This window comes from Orcinus orca, chromosome 8 (genome assembly GCF_937001465.1).
Source record: "Orcinus orca chromosome 8, mOrcOrc1.1, whole genome shotgun sequence".
Taxonomy (NCBI): domain Eukaryota; kingdom Metazoa; phylum Chordata; class Mammalia; order Artiodactyla; family Delphinidae; genus Orcinus; species Orcinus orca.
The window spans coordinates 5,676,263-5,689,145 of record NC_064566.1 but is presented as its reverse complement, the minus strand read 5'-3'; the positions used below and the strand labels follow the sequence as shown (position 1 = coordinate 5,689,145).

The 12,883-nt window shown below is 58.7% G+C and overlaps 1 protein-coding gene across 1 annotated transcript; it reads left to right on the top strand.

Moving 5' to 3' along the window:
• The first annotated feature begins 3,019 nt into the window (after positions 1-3,019).
• On the top strand, positions 3,020-12,024 carry RHOD (ras homolog family member D). Its single transcript, XM_033402217.1, has 7 exons — positions 3,020-3,046; positions 3,803-3,842; positions 4,403-4,818; positions 7,889-7,976; positions 8,745-8,854; positions 10,736-10,870; positions 11,396-12,024. Exons 1-7 carry the CDS (start codon positions 3,020-3,022, stop codon positions 11,561-11,563), a joined length of 984 nt encoding a protein of 327 aa, XP_033258108.1. The 3' UTR covers positions 11,564-12,024.
• The last annotated feature ends 859 nt before the right edge of the window (positions 12,025-12,883 follow it).

The following is a 12,883-nucleotide window of genomic DNA, read 5'->3' as shown; positions in this document are numbered from 1 at the left end:
AAGGGTGGAAACCAGCGAAGGCTTCCTGGAGGAGATGGAGGCACCAGCCTCGCTGGGTGGCGAGGGCTGTGCAGGTGGAGAAGGGAGAGCAGCCTCAAGGCAGGGAAACTGCCTATGCAAAGGTGCCACAGGTGTCTGGGGAGCCACGCAGCCAGCTGGGGCTGGAAAGGCCAGGTGGGGCTGAGCTGGGGAAGCTTCATGTCCAGGGTGAGGCCGAAGGTCCTGGTCCTGCTGGCAGTGAGGCCCTGGGCAGGAGAGGTCAGAGGGAGGGAGGGAGGCAGGGAGGGGGGCTGCTCTAAGCCGCTTTGAAGTGATGATGAGGGACATCAGCGAGTGCTGCTCTTGGTCAGTGAGGAGCATCCCGGCCGCCTTTAGCAGGGCCCAAACCACCGTACTCCCATTTCTTCCTGCCTCTTCCTCCCCTGCCACCCCATTCTTCTCCCCGCTCCTCCAGCCCCAGGCCCGTGGGCCTGCTTCAAGGGTCCCAAGCCCCCTCTGTCTGGGAGCCCTCAGGAATAGCCGAGTCCCACCCAAGAGGACAGGTATGGAGGTCCCTGTCCTGACAGCGGCAGTGGCGGTCCACGCCTGCGTGTGGGAGGAGCAGGGTGAGCCACAGCAGCTTGAAGCTTCACTTCCTCCCTCCTGCCTTGTCTATGCCTGCAGACACCTGAAGGGACAGACCAAACAACTAAAGGAACACTCATCAGACTGGGCCACGGGGCTCCCTCACTCTCCACCCCCTCCCACTCCGTTATCAACCTTCCCATCCCACCCAGAAGGGTCAGTAATGGCAAGGCAGGGACAGGTGGCCTGCGGCCCCAGCCCTGAGCTCCAGTTAAATGGCAGCCAGAGTTGGGTTGGTCTGGAGAGGCCAAACGGAAGGGAACTTGGGAGAAGAAGCCCTTCTGTGTTCCACCTGCCACAGGCTGGGTCTGCTGCTTACTTGCTGTGTGACAATTCCTTCCCTTCAAGAGCCTGTTTCCCCATCTGGAGAATGAGCGTATTAGTCAAGAAGGCCTCTAAAAGCACCCACACCCCCACTTATCAGCCGTGGGATCTTGGGCAAATTATCTAGCCCCTTTGTGCCTCAGTTTCCTCATTTGTCAGAGGAGGATAAGAATTATACATACTTCACAGGATGGAATTAAATGCCACATGCCAACTGACTGGCACACAGTGGGTGCTCAGTAAACGTGAGGTCAAGGCTTTGGGTGGAGGAGTTCTGGAGCTCTGGGATCTGGTGTTTGGGATGAAAGGGAGGGGAGGGGACATCGGGAGGGGACATCCCAGAAGGCATCGGGAGCAAAGAGTCTGTGTCCCCTTCCAAGGCATCCCAAGGGGCAGGACTGGGCCTATGAAGTTCCACCCCCTCTGGCACCAACTCCAGGGTGCCTCCATGTCCCTCCACTCCTTCAACCATCCATAAACACTCCACACCCCAAGCCAGGAACCCGAAGCAGAGCCGGCAGCCCCGGGTGATGACGGTGCAGGGAGCAGAGCGGCCACACGGGGGCAGCAGAGACCCGGCCCCGACAGCAGGGGATTCCGGCCTCAGGGAGAATGGGGGTGGGAGGTCAGAAAATGGGGCAGAGGGGCCAAGGCCAGGGGGGCCTTGGAGCAGATGGAGGCCGGAGGGTGGTCACCTGTCTACTGACCCGACACTCAGGTCATTCGCTGAATTCACTCATCCATGCAACTGTTGTTCCTTTGTTTCTTCAGTTTGTAAATGCTTTGAGGGAGCCCATCTTCCTTCCTTTCTCTTTCCCTTGCTCCTTCCTTTTCCTTCCTTTTCCTTGTCCAGCCAGTGAACTGGACATAACATCCTGAGCCACAGCTGGATGCCAGCCTGGGGCAGGCACTCCTGTGCGGGATACAGAGATGGGTGGGACTCGGCCCCTGCCCTGGAGGTGCTCAAGACTTGGCTGGGGACTGGAAGATCCTGCCTGGCCACCTGCATCTGAAGGAGGGGATTCCACCTCAGGCCGAGGGCCTGGGGTCTGCAGGGCAGTGACCCGCTGAGCAGGGTGCTGAAGGACTCTGGACCTGGGACTGGTGGGGCCTCAAGGGGATGAGTCACCCGCAAGCCGGTAGGGACCAGCAGCCACAGAAAACAGTAAGACAGTTAACAGTACCCTGACCAGGCAGACTGTGACTTGGGCCGCCTCCCCACTCCAAAATAAACTCCAGGAAAACGGTGCCGTCCAGGGCCTGGCAATGTCTGAGATTTGGAGAAATTCCCTGCCAACCAAGGCAGATTTCCCCAGCCCAGTGACTAATCTCCCTCTCACAGAATCAGGAACGCAGAGTGGGAGTGAGGCTGGGTTTAACATCAGGAGACCTGGGTTGAAATCCTGGCTCTGGGTCGTGCTAGCCTGCCACAAGCCAATGCCTTTCTGTCCTCAGCTCCCGATCACCCACTCTGCCCAGCTCACGGTCTGAGCACTAAATGAAATAATGCACATGAGGTATGATGTTGGGAGACAGCCCAGCTTTGTCACCAGACCTGGGTTCAAACTCAGAGCTCTGCCTCTTGCTAGCTGTGGATCTTAGACAAGAGCTTAAACCTCCCTGGGCCTCAAGTGTCCCATCTGTAAACCAGGGCTAACACTTCCCACCTGCGAGGGGACAGTGCCTCCACTCAGTTGGCAATCCATTAATGGGCGCTGTTACTATTAGGAAATGTTCAGTGAAACTCTAAAGCATGACGCATATCAGGAGTGTCATTAGAGTGATTATCCCCATAGCAACCAAGGCCAAAAGCCTCTGTCTGACTCTCAGCTCCCTCCACCCCTTGTCTGACCCCACCTGCCTCCCAGCCTTGCCACCCAAAGCCTGATGACAGCAGTAGTGGAGAGACTAGGGGATGACGAGGCTGACAGCTGATCGCTGGGGGATGGGGTCCCTCCCCACCACTCCTTGGGGCGGGGAGTCCTGATCAGTGGCTACACACCCAGCCTGGTGCCAGGTCACTGTCCAGCCCTTTGGTGGTTTTGGGGAGGAAGGGGCCTAAAGGTTGGGGATGTCCTGGGGCACTCCCTCCATCCAGGTGAGGCTTCATTCAGCCTGCTGACTGTGGCCCTGGGTGAGCCTGGAATGGGAGTCAGGGGTCTGGGCTCTGCCTCTGTGCAGTAGGGGCCGAGACTCTTGCCCTGGCTGCCTCTTTGGGCCACAGTGAGGTTTAAAGGGGGCTGAGGGTGGTTTTTCACCTGCCTGGCTTGGAACTCCATGAGGAATGATGTCATGACCTGTGTGGGGAAGGGTGTGAAACCCCAAAACTTCTGCCCTCTGTTTGTCTGAGCAGTGAAAACAGTCCAAGATCTGGGGGCCCTTGTGCCCATTTTTTAAATACATGTTTTGACTCTGTCTACTAACAGGGGTGGGAGGTCAGGTGACAGTGAGCTTCCAGTTCAATTCTGTCTTTATTCCTGGCGTCCAAAGTGCTTCACTCTCCAGGCCCTAATTAACCCTCAGCCTCACCCCCTGCACCAACTCCCCAAACCAACCTCACCGTCATCACAGGGAGGAACCACACCACGCCCCCCAACCCCCGGCAAAGGATCCCCCCCTCCCCCTTGCCTCCATACCTTGCACGTGCTGTTGCCTCCGTTTGGAACACTTTATCCTTCCACTATCTAACTGTGTCTCACTTTTTCCTGCAGACTCTGGCCCCTTTTCTCAGAAGGGTTTCCTGACCACCCCCAACCCCGGTGAGGAGCCCCTCTTCCCGACTCCCGTCCGCTGCCTGTCCCCCCCACCGTTGTAGCTCTTATCACAGTGATGTCCTGCCTGTCTCCCATTCTAGGCCGTGGGAGACTTTGACTTCAACGGTTCAGGGTCCCCAGGTCCGTGGGCACAGGGGGCCATCAGTGTTGGTTAAATTATAAGAATCACTCACACATTGCATCACCAACCACGTACCAGACCCTACTCTAAGCGCTTGACAGATGGAAGGTTCCATCGCTTTCTCCAGAACATGACCGAGGCAGAGGTGAGACCCGCCTGTAGTGAGACTTCCTGGTGCTGGCTGGGGGAGGGTAGGCCCAGCTGGCAGTGCCAGTGACTAACGCATAAAGGCCTGCCAGATCACCCCCTTCCCACCTGCCCTGAAACACCTGTAGGGAGGCCGTGGTGTGGAGGGCTTCTCCAGAGCCCTGGGGAAAGGCACATTCATTCATTCACTCATTCATTCATCCATCAAAAGTCACCAGCTCCTGCTGGGTGCCCCGCCTAGGCTGGGCACCAGGTACCCAGTCCCTGTCCCCAGCAAGCTAGTGGGCCAGCAGGGCTGACCCCCACCTACCTTCTCCCGGGGAAGGGGGCCAGGACGCTCCTCTTTCCCCGTCCACGCCATCACTGCCCAGCTACGTGTCTGCTCCCCATCAGACCAGGGTGCGCTCCTGAGGACGGAGGCCGAGTCTCGGTGCCCACTCCTGTGACCTAGCGCCCCACACAGAGGTGTGTCTTCCTCGGGCCGCCTGGGACCTGGGACGCGAGGGGCAGGGCCCAGCCGGCGCCAGGCCACGGAATCCGCCCGGCCCCTCACCTGAGCCGCCAGCCGCCGCCCGCACTTCCTCGCCCCGCCCCGCCCCGCCCCTTCCACATTCCTGCCCCGCCCCTTCCACATTCCTGCCCCGCCGGCCCCGAGGCCGCCGCTCCGCTGCGCCTGGCCCTCCCTCCGCTGCCCCACGGAAGGCGGCCCAGGCCTCAGGCGAGGAGGCGCCGCTCGGCGCGCGGTCCGTCAAGGTGGTCCTGGTGGGCGACGGCGGCTGCGGGAAGACGTCGCTGCTGATGGTCTTCGCCGAGGGCGCCTTCCCCGAGGTGAGTGCCGGCCCCTCGGGCTCAACGGGGCGCCGCGGCCTGGGTGCATCCTTCCCCACCCCGGGAGGGAAGTGCGCCCGTTCTGCCTCCCCGCAGAGCGTGGGGTCGAAGGCAGTTCTCACTTTGCCCGCGGGAGTGACATCGCCTGTCAAGTGCCAAGAATGCCACCTACCCGGGGGAGGTGTCCCGGGGACTGACTTAGGCAGCCTGGGGAACATAGCGGGTCCTAAGAAAGCACTTGGTGGCACAGCCTGGCTAAGTGGGACGGACAGCCTTGGCTTCGAATCACGGCTTTGCGACTTACAGCTGTGCGCCCTGGGGCAAGCCGCTTACCCTCTCTGTGCCTGTTTCCTTAACTGCTTAATAGGAATAACCGTGGTGCCCACTCCCAGGGTCGCAGTGATGAGAGAGTTCATACAGGTCAGGGGCTCAGCTCTGAGCTGCAACAGGAAGGACTCACTGAAAAGTGGCCAGCGTTTTTCTTGGGAGACATCGTGTCTTCCCCCAGCTCTTACCCCTACAGTGGATGTCCCGTGGGCTCAGCCTTGGAGAGTAAGAGCACACCAGCCGCTCAGACAGCTGGGTTAGCACCTGTCTCCTCCAACAAACTCTGGGGCCCTCAGTACTTTGCTCAGCCTCTGTGAGCCTCTGACCCCTCACTCGACCTCGCCAGGTGGAGAGACCCGAGGGTGGTGGTGAGGTGGAAGGTAACGCTGAGAGACGGCCCCGAGTACCTGGCATGTCCTTGACGCCTGAGCATGTGGACTGTCACTCCTTCACTGACATGCCTACTGCCTGTCCAAGCGGACTCACTGGTACCAGGACGGGCTGGACACACCCACCCACCGTGCCCCACTCAGCCCAGTTCCCCTGGGAGTCCATGCGTGGGTCTGCTTCCAGCATCACGTCCCCCTGCCTGCTGATCCCAGCCCCCGCCAAAGCCCTGGGGTGGTACAGCACTGGGGGGTTGGATGCGGGAGGCGGGAGCAGCCGGGCCTGCTAACCCAGAGTCAGCCTTTCTTTCCACCATGGCAGCATCGAGCCGACTCTTGCTTTGTGGTTTTGGGAACTGATGTCACATCCTTTGGCCAGTCACATTTTTTTAGCTGGGGGAGGGATGTGTTTCCAGGCCCCCAGATGCTGCCTGTTAGAACCCAACAATTATGGCAGTGGGGGGAGCACCACAGAGTGCCACAGAGAGGCTAGGCCAGCCGGGGCCCAGAAGCAGTGCTGGGAGGGGTGGTCGCTCACCACCACTGTCCTGGGCTCTGAGATGGCCTTGAGAGTGAGACCCATCCCAATTGCAGAGAGGTTACAGTGCGGAAATGGGCATCTCACAGTTGATGGACAGTGTGTTTTTCACAATTTTAAAAAAATTAATTAATTTTTTTTTTGGCTGCGTTGGGTCTTTGTTGCTGCACGCAGGCTTTCTCTAGTTGCAGCGTTGTGGTGCGCGGGCTTCTCCTGGCGGTGGCTGCGCGGGCTTCTCCTGGCGGTGGCTGCGCGGGCTTCTCCTGGCGGTGGCTTCTCTTGTTGCGGAGCACGGGCTCTAGGCGCACGGGCTTCAATAGTTGTGGCTCGTGGGCTCTGGAGCGCAGGCTCGGCAGTTGTGGCGCACGGGCTTAGTTGCTCCGCGGCATGTGGGATTTTCCTGGACCAGGGCTCGAACCTGTGTCCCCTGCATTGGCAGGCGGATTCTTAACCTCTCCACCACCAGGGAAGTCCAGACAGTGCATGGTGGAGGACACTCTGAAGGGAAAGGGAGAAGAACATGCCTGTCACCAAAGGGCTGGACCTGCCTTGTCTAGGTTCCTCTCCTGTTTGGGGACCCTGATTTCCTGGGACCTGTCTGCCTCCAGGCACAAGAGACACCTCTCCATTTATTTATTTATCTATTTATTTATTTATTTATCTGGGCACCGCCCGGCTTGCGGGATCTTAGTTCCCTGACCAGGTTTCGAACCCAGGCCCCGGCACAGAAAGCACAGGGTCCTAACCACTGGACCGCCAGGGAATTCCCAAGAGACCTCTTCATTTAAAAGAAACACAAGGTTTGAGAGCTGGCAAGGCCTTCATTTTACAGATGGGAAAACTGAGGCCAGAGAGAAGAGTCTTGCCTCAGGGCACAGGGCCCCACAGTGTCCTCCCGTCTGTGGTCCCCCCACCCAGCCCTGAGCAAGGGAGCAAGGCCTGGGCACCCAAGATGCAGGCGGTCCAGCACGCCCCTTGGTGCAAAGGGCTTGTGTCGTGGCAGGGTTTTGAAAACCTTCTCCCCTGTTGCTCAGACCCCGTCCTTAAAAGCTCCCCCTCTTTATTCCTGCACTTGTGTAAAAACCCATCCTGCTTCCATTCATCCAGCCTTTGTGGAGACAGGGTGAGCTCAGGCTCAGCAGGCCTGGGGCGGAGGGGCCTCTGGCCTGGGTGACCTCCCCCTGGGGCCAGACAGAAACAGGGGCATCCTGGTTGGATTGTGAAAGGTTGAGAGGCAAAGGAGGGGCCCCCAAAAGCTAGGAGCTCCCCAGGGCAGGCAACGAGTCTTTATTAGTTGCTCCCGGGTGTCCAGAATCGGATCCAGAGAGGGTGCTCATGAATGAATGAATGAGTAAGTGAGTGAATGAACAAACATAGGTTAATGTCATTCCAGGGGGAGGGGACGGCAGGAAGGAAGGCTCAGAAATGGGACAGTCTGGACGAGGACAGAGATAAAAATAACAGTCCCGGCATGTGTACAGTGCTTATTTTCTACCAGGCCCTGTGCTCAGGGCTCCGCAAGAAGCGCCTCCTTGAATCCTTTCAGCAACGTGCTGCGCTGGGGGCCTTAATAGACCCACTTTTTAGGCGCAGAGGAGGCCAGGGAGGCTCAGTGCCTTGGGAGGGTGCACAGCTACAGAGTGGCAGCTCTAGGCCTCCACCCACCAGCCGACTCCCCCCCAGAAACTACTCCACTCTGCTCCAAGCTACTCCAAAGAGCGGCAGTGCCGTGGGCACTCCTGGGCTCTGGCCTGGGCACTGTGACCACCGGCTTCAGATGCCGCCTTCTCAGCTGCTCCCTTGACCCCTTCTTCCTCAGAGCTACACCCCCACGGTATTCGAGCAGCTCACCGTGAATCTGCACGTGAAGGGCAAACCCGTGCACCTCCAAATCTGGGACACAGCAGGTGGGTGCCAGGCTGGGGGAGGGACAGGGTGGGAGGAAGGGACCCACTACCTTCCTTCCGAACCAGGGAGGCCAACCAGTCTCCAGGGAACAGGTGTTGGCCAGGATTAGGGCCCCCGGGAGCCTGAACCCTCCTCGCTTCGGCATCTTGTCTGCTGCTTCCCCAGCCCAGAGCAGCCCACCATGTCCTGGAGGTGAACCGGAGCTCTTAGCCCTCAAGGGATGGACTGTTTCTGGCCTCCTGAGCGGTCCACCCTGGCTTTAGCTTCTGTAAGGTCTGTTTGAACGTGACCTCTGCCCTCTAGCCTCCTGACCTAGCCCATAAGAGGGTTCAGAGTCAAATCTACATCAGAACTCAAAGCTAAACTCTGGGAATCCCAGCAGCCCCCTTACCTTGGTTGGGCTGTGATATCTTTGCCCAGGTCCCGCCTGCCTCTTTCTTCTCATCCCCCATCCCCGCCCCAAGTCCAGGGCAAAGCAGGCTTCTGAGTGATGGCCTCAGACATCCCCCACTCCTTCCAGAACAGGGCTCTCTCAGCAGTGGTCTCGCCCAGGCCAGGGCTGGCACGTCCCACAGGCCAGCCAGGGGAACACAGCCCCGAGGGGGACGTTCACGTGTTGGATCCTGAGGCACAGGTCTAGGCCCTGATCCAGACCATCCCCATCGACACCCGCCCCTAGTCTTGGTTGGGGTGACCTCCCTGATGCTGGGGAGGTGCTGACAATGGGCAGGAGATCTGGAGGGAGTGACCACCCCTATTCTACCCAGGGCAAGTCGACTACGACCGCCTGCGGCCCCTGTTCTACCCTGATGCCAGCGTCCTGCTCCTCTGCTTTGACGTCACCAGCCCACACAGCTTTGACAACATCTCTAACCGGGTGGGTACAGCGGGTGGGGGGCAGACAGGCACAGCCCCATAGCCGGGCCACTCTGCTCCACCCCTACCCTTGACCCAGCAGACTGTCAGAGCTCGGCAGGCCCTGGATGGCATCGGGTCTAGTGCCTTTGGCATAAATATGGGGAAACTGAGGCCTAGAGAGACTTAGTCAGGGTCCCCCAGGGATTTGGTGGCACGGTCTGGACTGGCCCTCTGACTCCCGGTCCAGTGCTCCTTGTCTGCCCCATACTGCAGACTCAGAACGCTGTGGCTCTACCGTGACCCTGCCTGAAGATTCTGGGCGACCCAGAGGCCCCCGCATCTCCCCAGCCTGGGCCTGCCCAAGGTCACACGAGCCATCAGTTTCCAGCAGCCCTCAGCCTCCATCAGTGTGACTGCTGGCTCCCAGCGGCCTCCCAGGATGTCCCCCAGTTATCTCAGAGGTTCCTGAGGCTGCACACAGGTGTCAGGGAAACGGTCCCTTGAGTTTCTCTGCTCCTACCCAGCAGCCACAGCCCCGCCCCCACTGCTGCCAGGGCCTCCATGCGCGTGTGAACGGCGTGCTCCAGGGTTCCTCAGAACACAGCCAGTGACAGCATTAGTAACCGTAACCACAACGATGATGACAGCATTTATCAAGAACTTACTGTGTGCCAGGTACTGCTGTAGGCACCAAGGACCAGGCAAGTGGTGGCTGGGACCGGGGTGCCAGCAGAGGCGGTGGTGAGAGGCCAGCGGATCTGTTCGGAAGGCAGAACCGAACCGTCAGCGTTTGCAGATGGATTGGACATGGGTGGGAGAGAGACATTTGATCAGAGCACCTGGAAGGTGGACTTGCCATTTCCCAAGATGAGAAGGAGCAAGCTGGGGGCAGGGAGGTGGGCGATGGAGGCCCGTTGGGTGTCCCAGTGGAGGGTCAGGCAGGCAGGCAGAAGTCTGAGGCTGCAGTTCCTGGGAGGGGGCAGGGCTGGGCAGATCCATTTAGGAGTTGCTGGTGGGGAAGAGCTGTGGACTGGGCGTGGGGGAGAGGGGGGCTGTCACCTGGAGACCTGGGGTCAACCAGGAGAGCGCGGCCCTGGGGTGAAGCGCAGACCAGGTTTCAGAGGAGGGAGTGATCGCTGATGTCAGGGCTCGGGTAGGATGAGGTCTGAGGATTCCCTGTTGCGTTTAGCAAAGTGGAGTCGGGGAGGAGACCCTTTTCAAGGGCAGTTCTGTGGAGGGGAGGACTTGCTGGGACCGCACACCGGCCCCATCTGGCTCCAGAAGCCAGACGGTTTGATGTCAATTTTTCCTGAAACTGAGCAGGCGTGCGCTGCTGGAGATCTAAAGCCTGGATTCCAGGCTCCCAGGTTATAGTCCAGACTGAAATAACCAGGCCCTGGAGGCTCACATTCCGAAGAGCAGCTGACATGGGACAGGAGTGCCCCCTCCAACAGGCAACAGCTGCTGCAACCATGTTGTGAGCTGCTTTAATTTTAAAGCCTCACTGATTTCTTTATATATTTTACCCTGTTGGGGAGACGGTCATGGGACCCCTTACCTTGCAGAGGTAGGATTCTAGAGCAGGTGGGAACCGGGCTCTGGGTGCCACCCCCTGGGTTCAAATTCTGCCACTTCCAGTTGTGTGACCAAGGGCAAGTTATATAACGTCCCTGAGCCTCAGTTAGTGCATCGGTACAATGGGATTGATAATAGAACTTGCTTCACAGGGACTTGGGGGGTTAATGTGTTCATTACATGTAAAGTCTTAGCCTGGCACAGAGTAGTTCTCCCTAAACTGGCTTTTGCTGATTATTGTTGTGGGAGTCTACCTGGAGGGCAGGAGAGCGGCCCACTCCCTTGATGGCTCACACACACCCCCTCCCCACCTCCCTCCCCACAGTGGTACCCGGAGGTGAATCACTTCTGCAAGGAGGTGCCCATCATCGTCGTGGCCTGCAAGACTGACCTGCGCAAGGACAAGTTGCTGGTGAAGAAGCTGCAGAAAAATAGGTTGGAACCTGTGACCTACCACAGGGTAGGAAACCCAGCCCAGGGCACGGGGGTAGGGGTGCCAGGAGAGGAAACCCCTGAGGTAATGCAGTTCCGGCCCAGCCTCTCAGCAGCACCAGACATCTGGCACCCACAGGGTGTGGGTCAGGGTAGGGGTTGATTTGGAGGCAGTCATGGTCAAGAACTGCCGGGCTTGGAAGTTTCCAGCTGTGGGATGGAGAGTGAGTGAGTGTGGTGCACATCAGATCCTGCCTACCCGCCTCACAGCCGGGGGGGACCCCCAGGTCTCCAGTCCACAGGCCCCTCTCTGCAGCATGCCTGGGTCAGGCCGGGAAGTTAATTCGTTGATGCCTTGAGAGGCAGGGACCCAGCCGGGAACTGAGGCAGGAAACCCGATGAAGCCATCGATGGGCTTGGTCAGGCCAGGGGACAGGAGCTGTGGGTGTCCTAGGAAGACGCACCTAGGATGGCCAAGGGGGCTGGGGGGTGGCTGGACGTGAGGCCCCAGCGGCACCCCCCTGACGGCGGCCCCGTCCGCTCTCCCTGTTAGGGCCAGGAGATGGCACGGGCCGTGGGCGCCGTGGCCTACCTCGAGTGCTCGGCTCTGCTCCAGGAGAACGTCCACACCATCTTCCAGGAGGCGGCCAAGGTGGCCCTCAGCAGCCGCCGTCACAACTTCTGGAGGCGGATTACCCAGAGCTGTTGTGTGGTGACTTGATGGGCTGGGGCGCTCCTTCCCTGACCACACCAGCGGCACAGGAAGGAGCTGGGCGCTGACCTGGCCAGTTGGCTGGGCTGGACCCAGTCCCCAGGCTGTGACCACCGAACTGTACCCCAAACAGATGGGCACCACCGAGGCCGGGCCCCTGACTCTGGCGCTGGTATCCCTGGACTGGAGAGAAACCCCTCTGAGGCCTGAGGAAGGGGGTTCCTGGGCTCACCAGCCCTGTGGAGGGCTAGGCCTGGAGACCCCTGGAATCACTCCCAGCTCCCAGCCCTGGACTACACATCCTGGAGCGGCCTGTGCAGCCTGGCGCCACCTCGTGGGTGTTCCCGGGCCTGCACCTTCAGGACCCGGTGGTGCTAGGACCCTCCAGCCAGAACTCACACCCTGCCCCATCCCCCTTCGCCCTGCCCATCCCAGTGGTAACTGTAACACTAAAATGACATCACTTTTCAGTTGCGTCACGCCTCTTGTTTCGAAATGCCTTTACACACACGTTCCATGGTGGATAAGAGCACACCCCACGTAGGCACTGGACACAGTGTAACTACCTTGGATCCAAATCCGGCTTTATCACTTTAGAACCCTGGGCAAGTTACTGGAATTCTCTGGGCCTCTCGTCTGTGAAATGGGACCAATCACAGATGACCTCATGGAGCTTTGGGATGAGTAAGAGCATCGTGAGACACCTGCGAAGAACGTAGCAGGTGCCTGGCACACAGTAAGTGCTCACAAAAGCTTCACAGGTGTCACTTTTATTTATGATAAATACAATAGACAATATTCTATAGATGTATGATAATATGATTGATAAAATGGATAGTCAGGGTTCTGCAGGAAAATAGAGCCAATAGGCTCTATATATACAGAGAGAGATTTTAAGGAATTGGTCCCCGTGATTGTGGAGGCTGGCAAGTCTGAAACCTGTAGGGCAGGCTGGAGGTCGATGTTGCAGTCTTTTTTTAAAAAAAATATTTATTTATTTATTTATTTTGGCTGTGCCGGGTCTTAGTTGCGGCATGTGGGGTCTTCGTTGCAGGATGTGGACTTCTTAGTAGCGGCATGCGTGCGGGATCGAGTTTCCCGACCAGGGATCGAACCCGGGCCCCCTGCATTGGGAGCGCAGAGTCTTACCCACTGGACCACCAGGGAAGTCCCAATGTTGCAGTCTTGAATTCTGCAGGGCAGCAGGCTGGAAATTCAGACAGGGATTCCGTATTACTGACTTGAGGCAGAATTCCTTCTTCCTTGGGAAAACTCAGTCTTTTCTTTTAAGGCCTTCAACTGATTGGGTGAGGTGCACCCACACAGAAC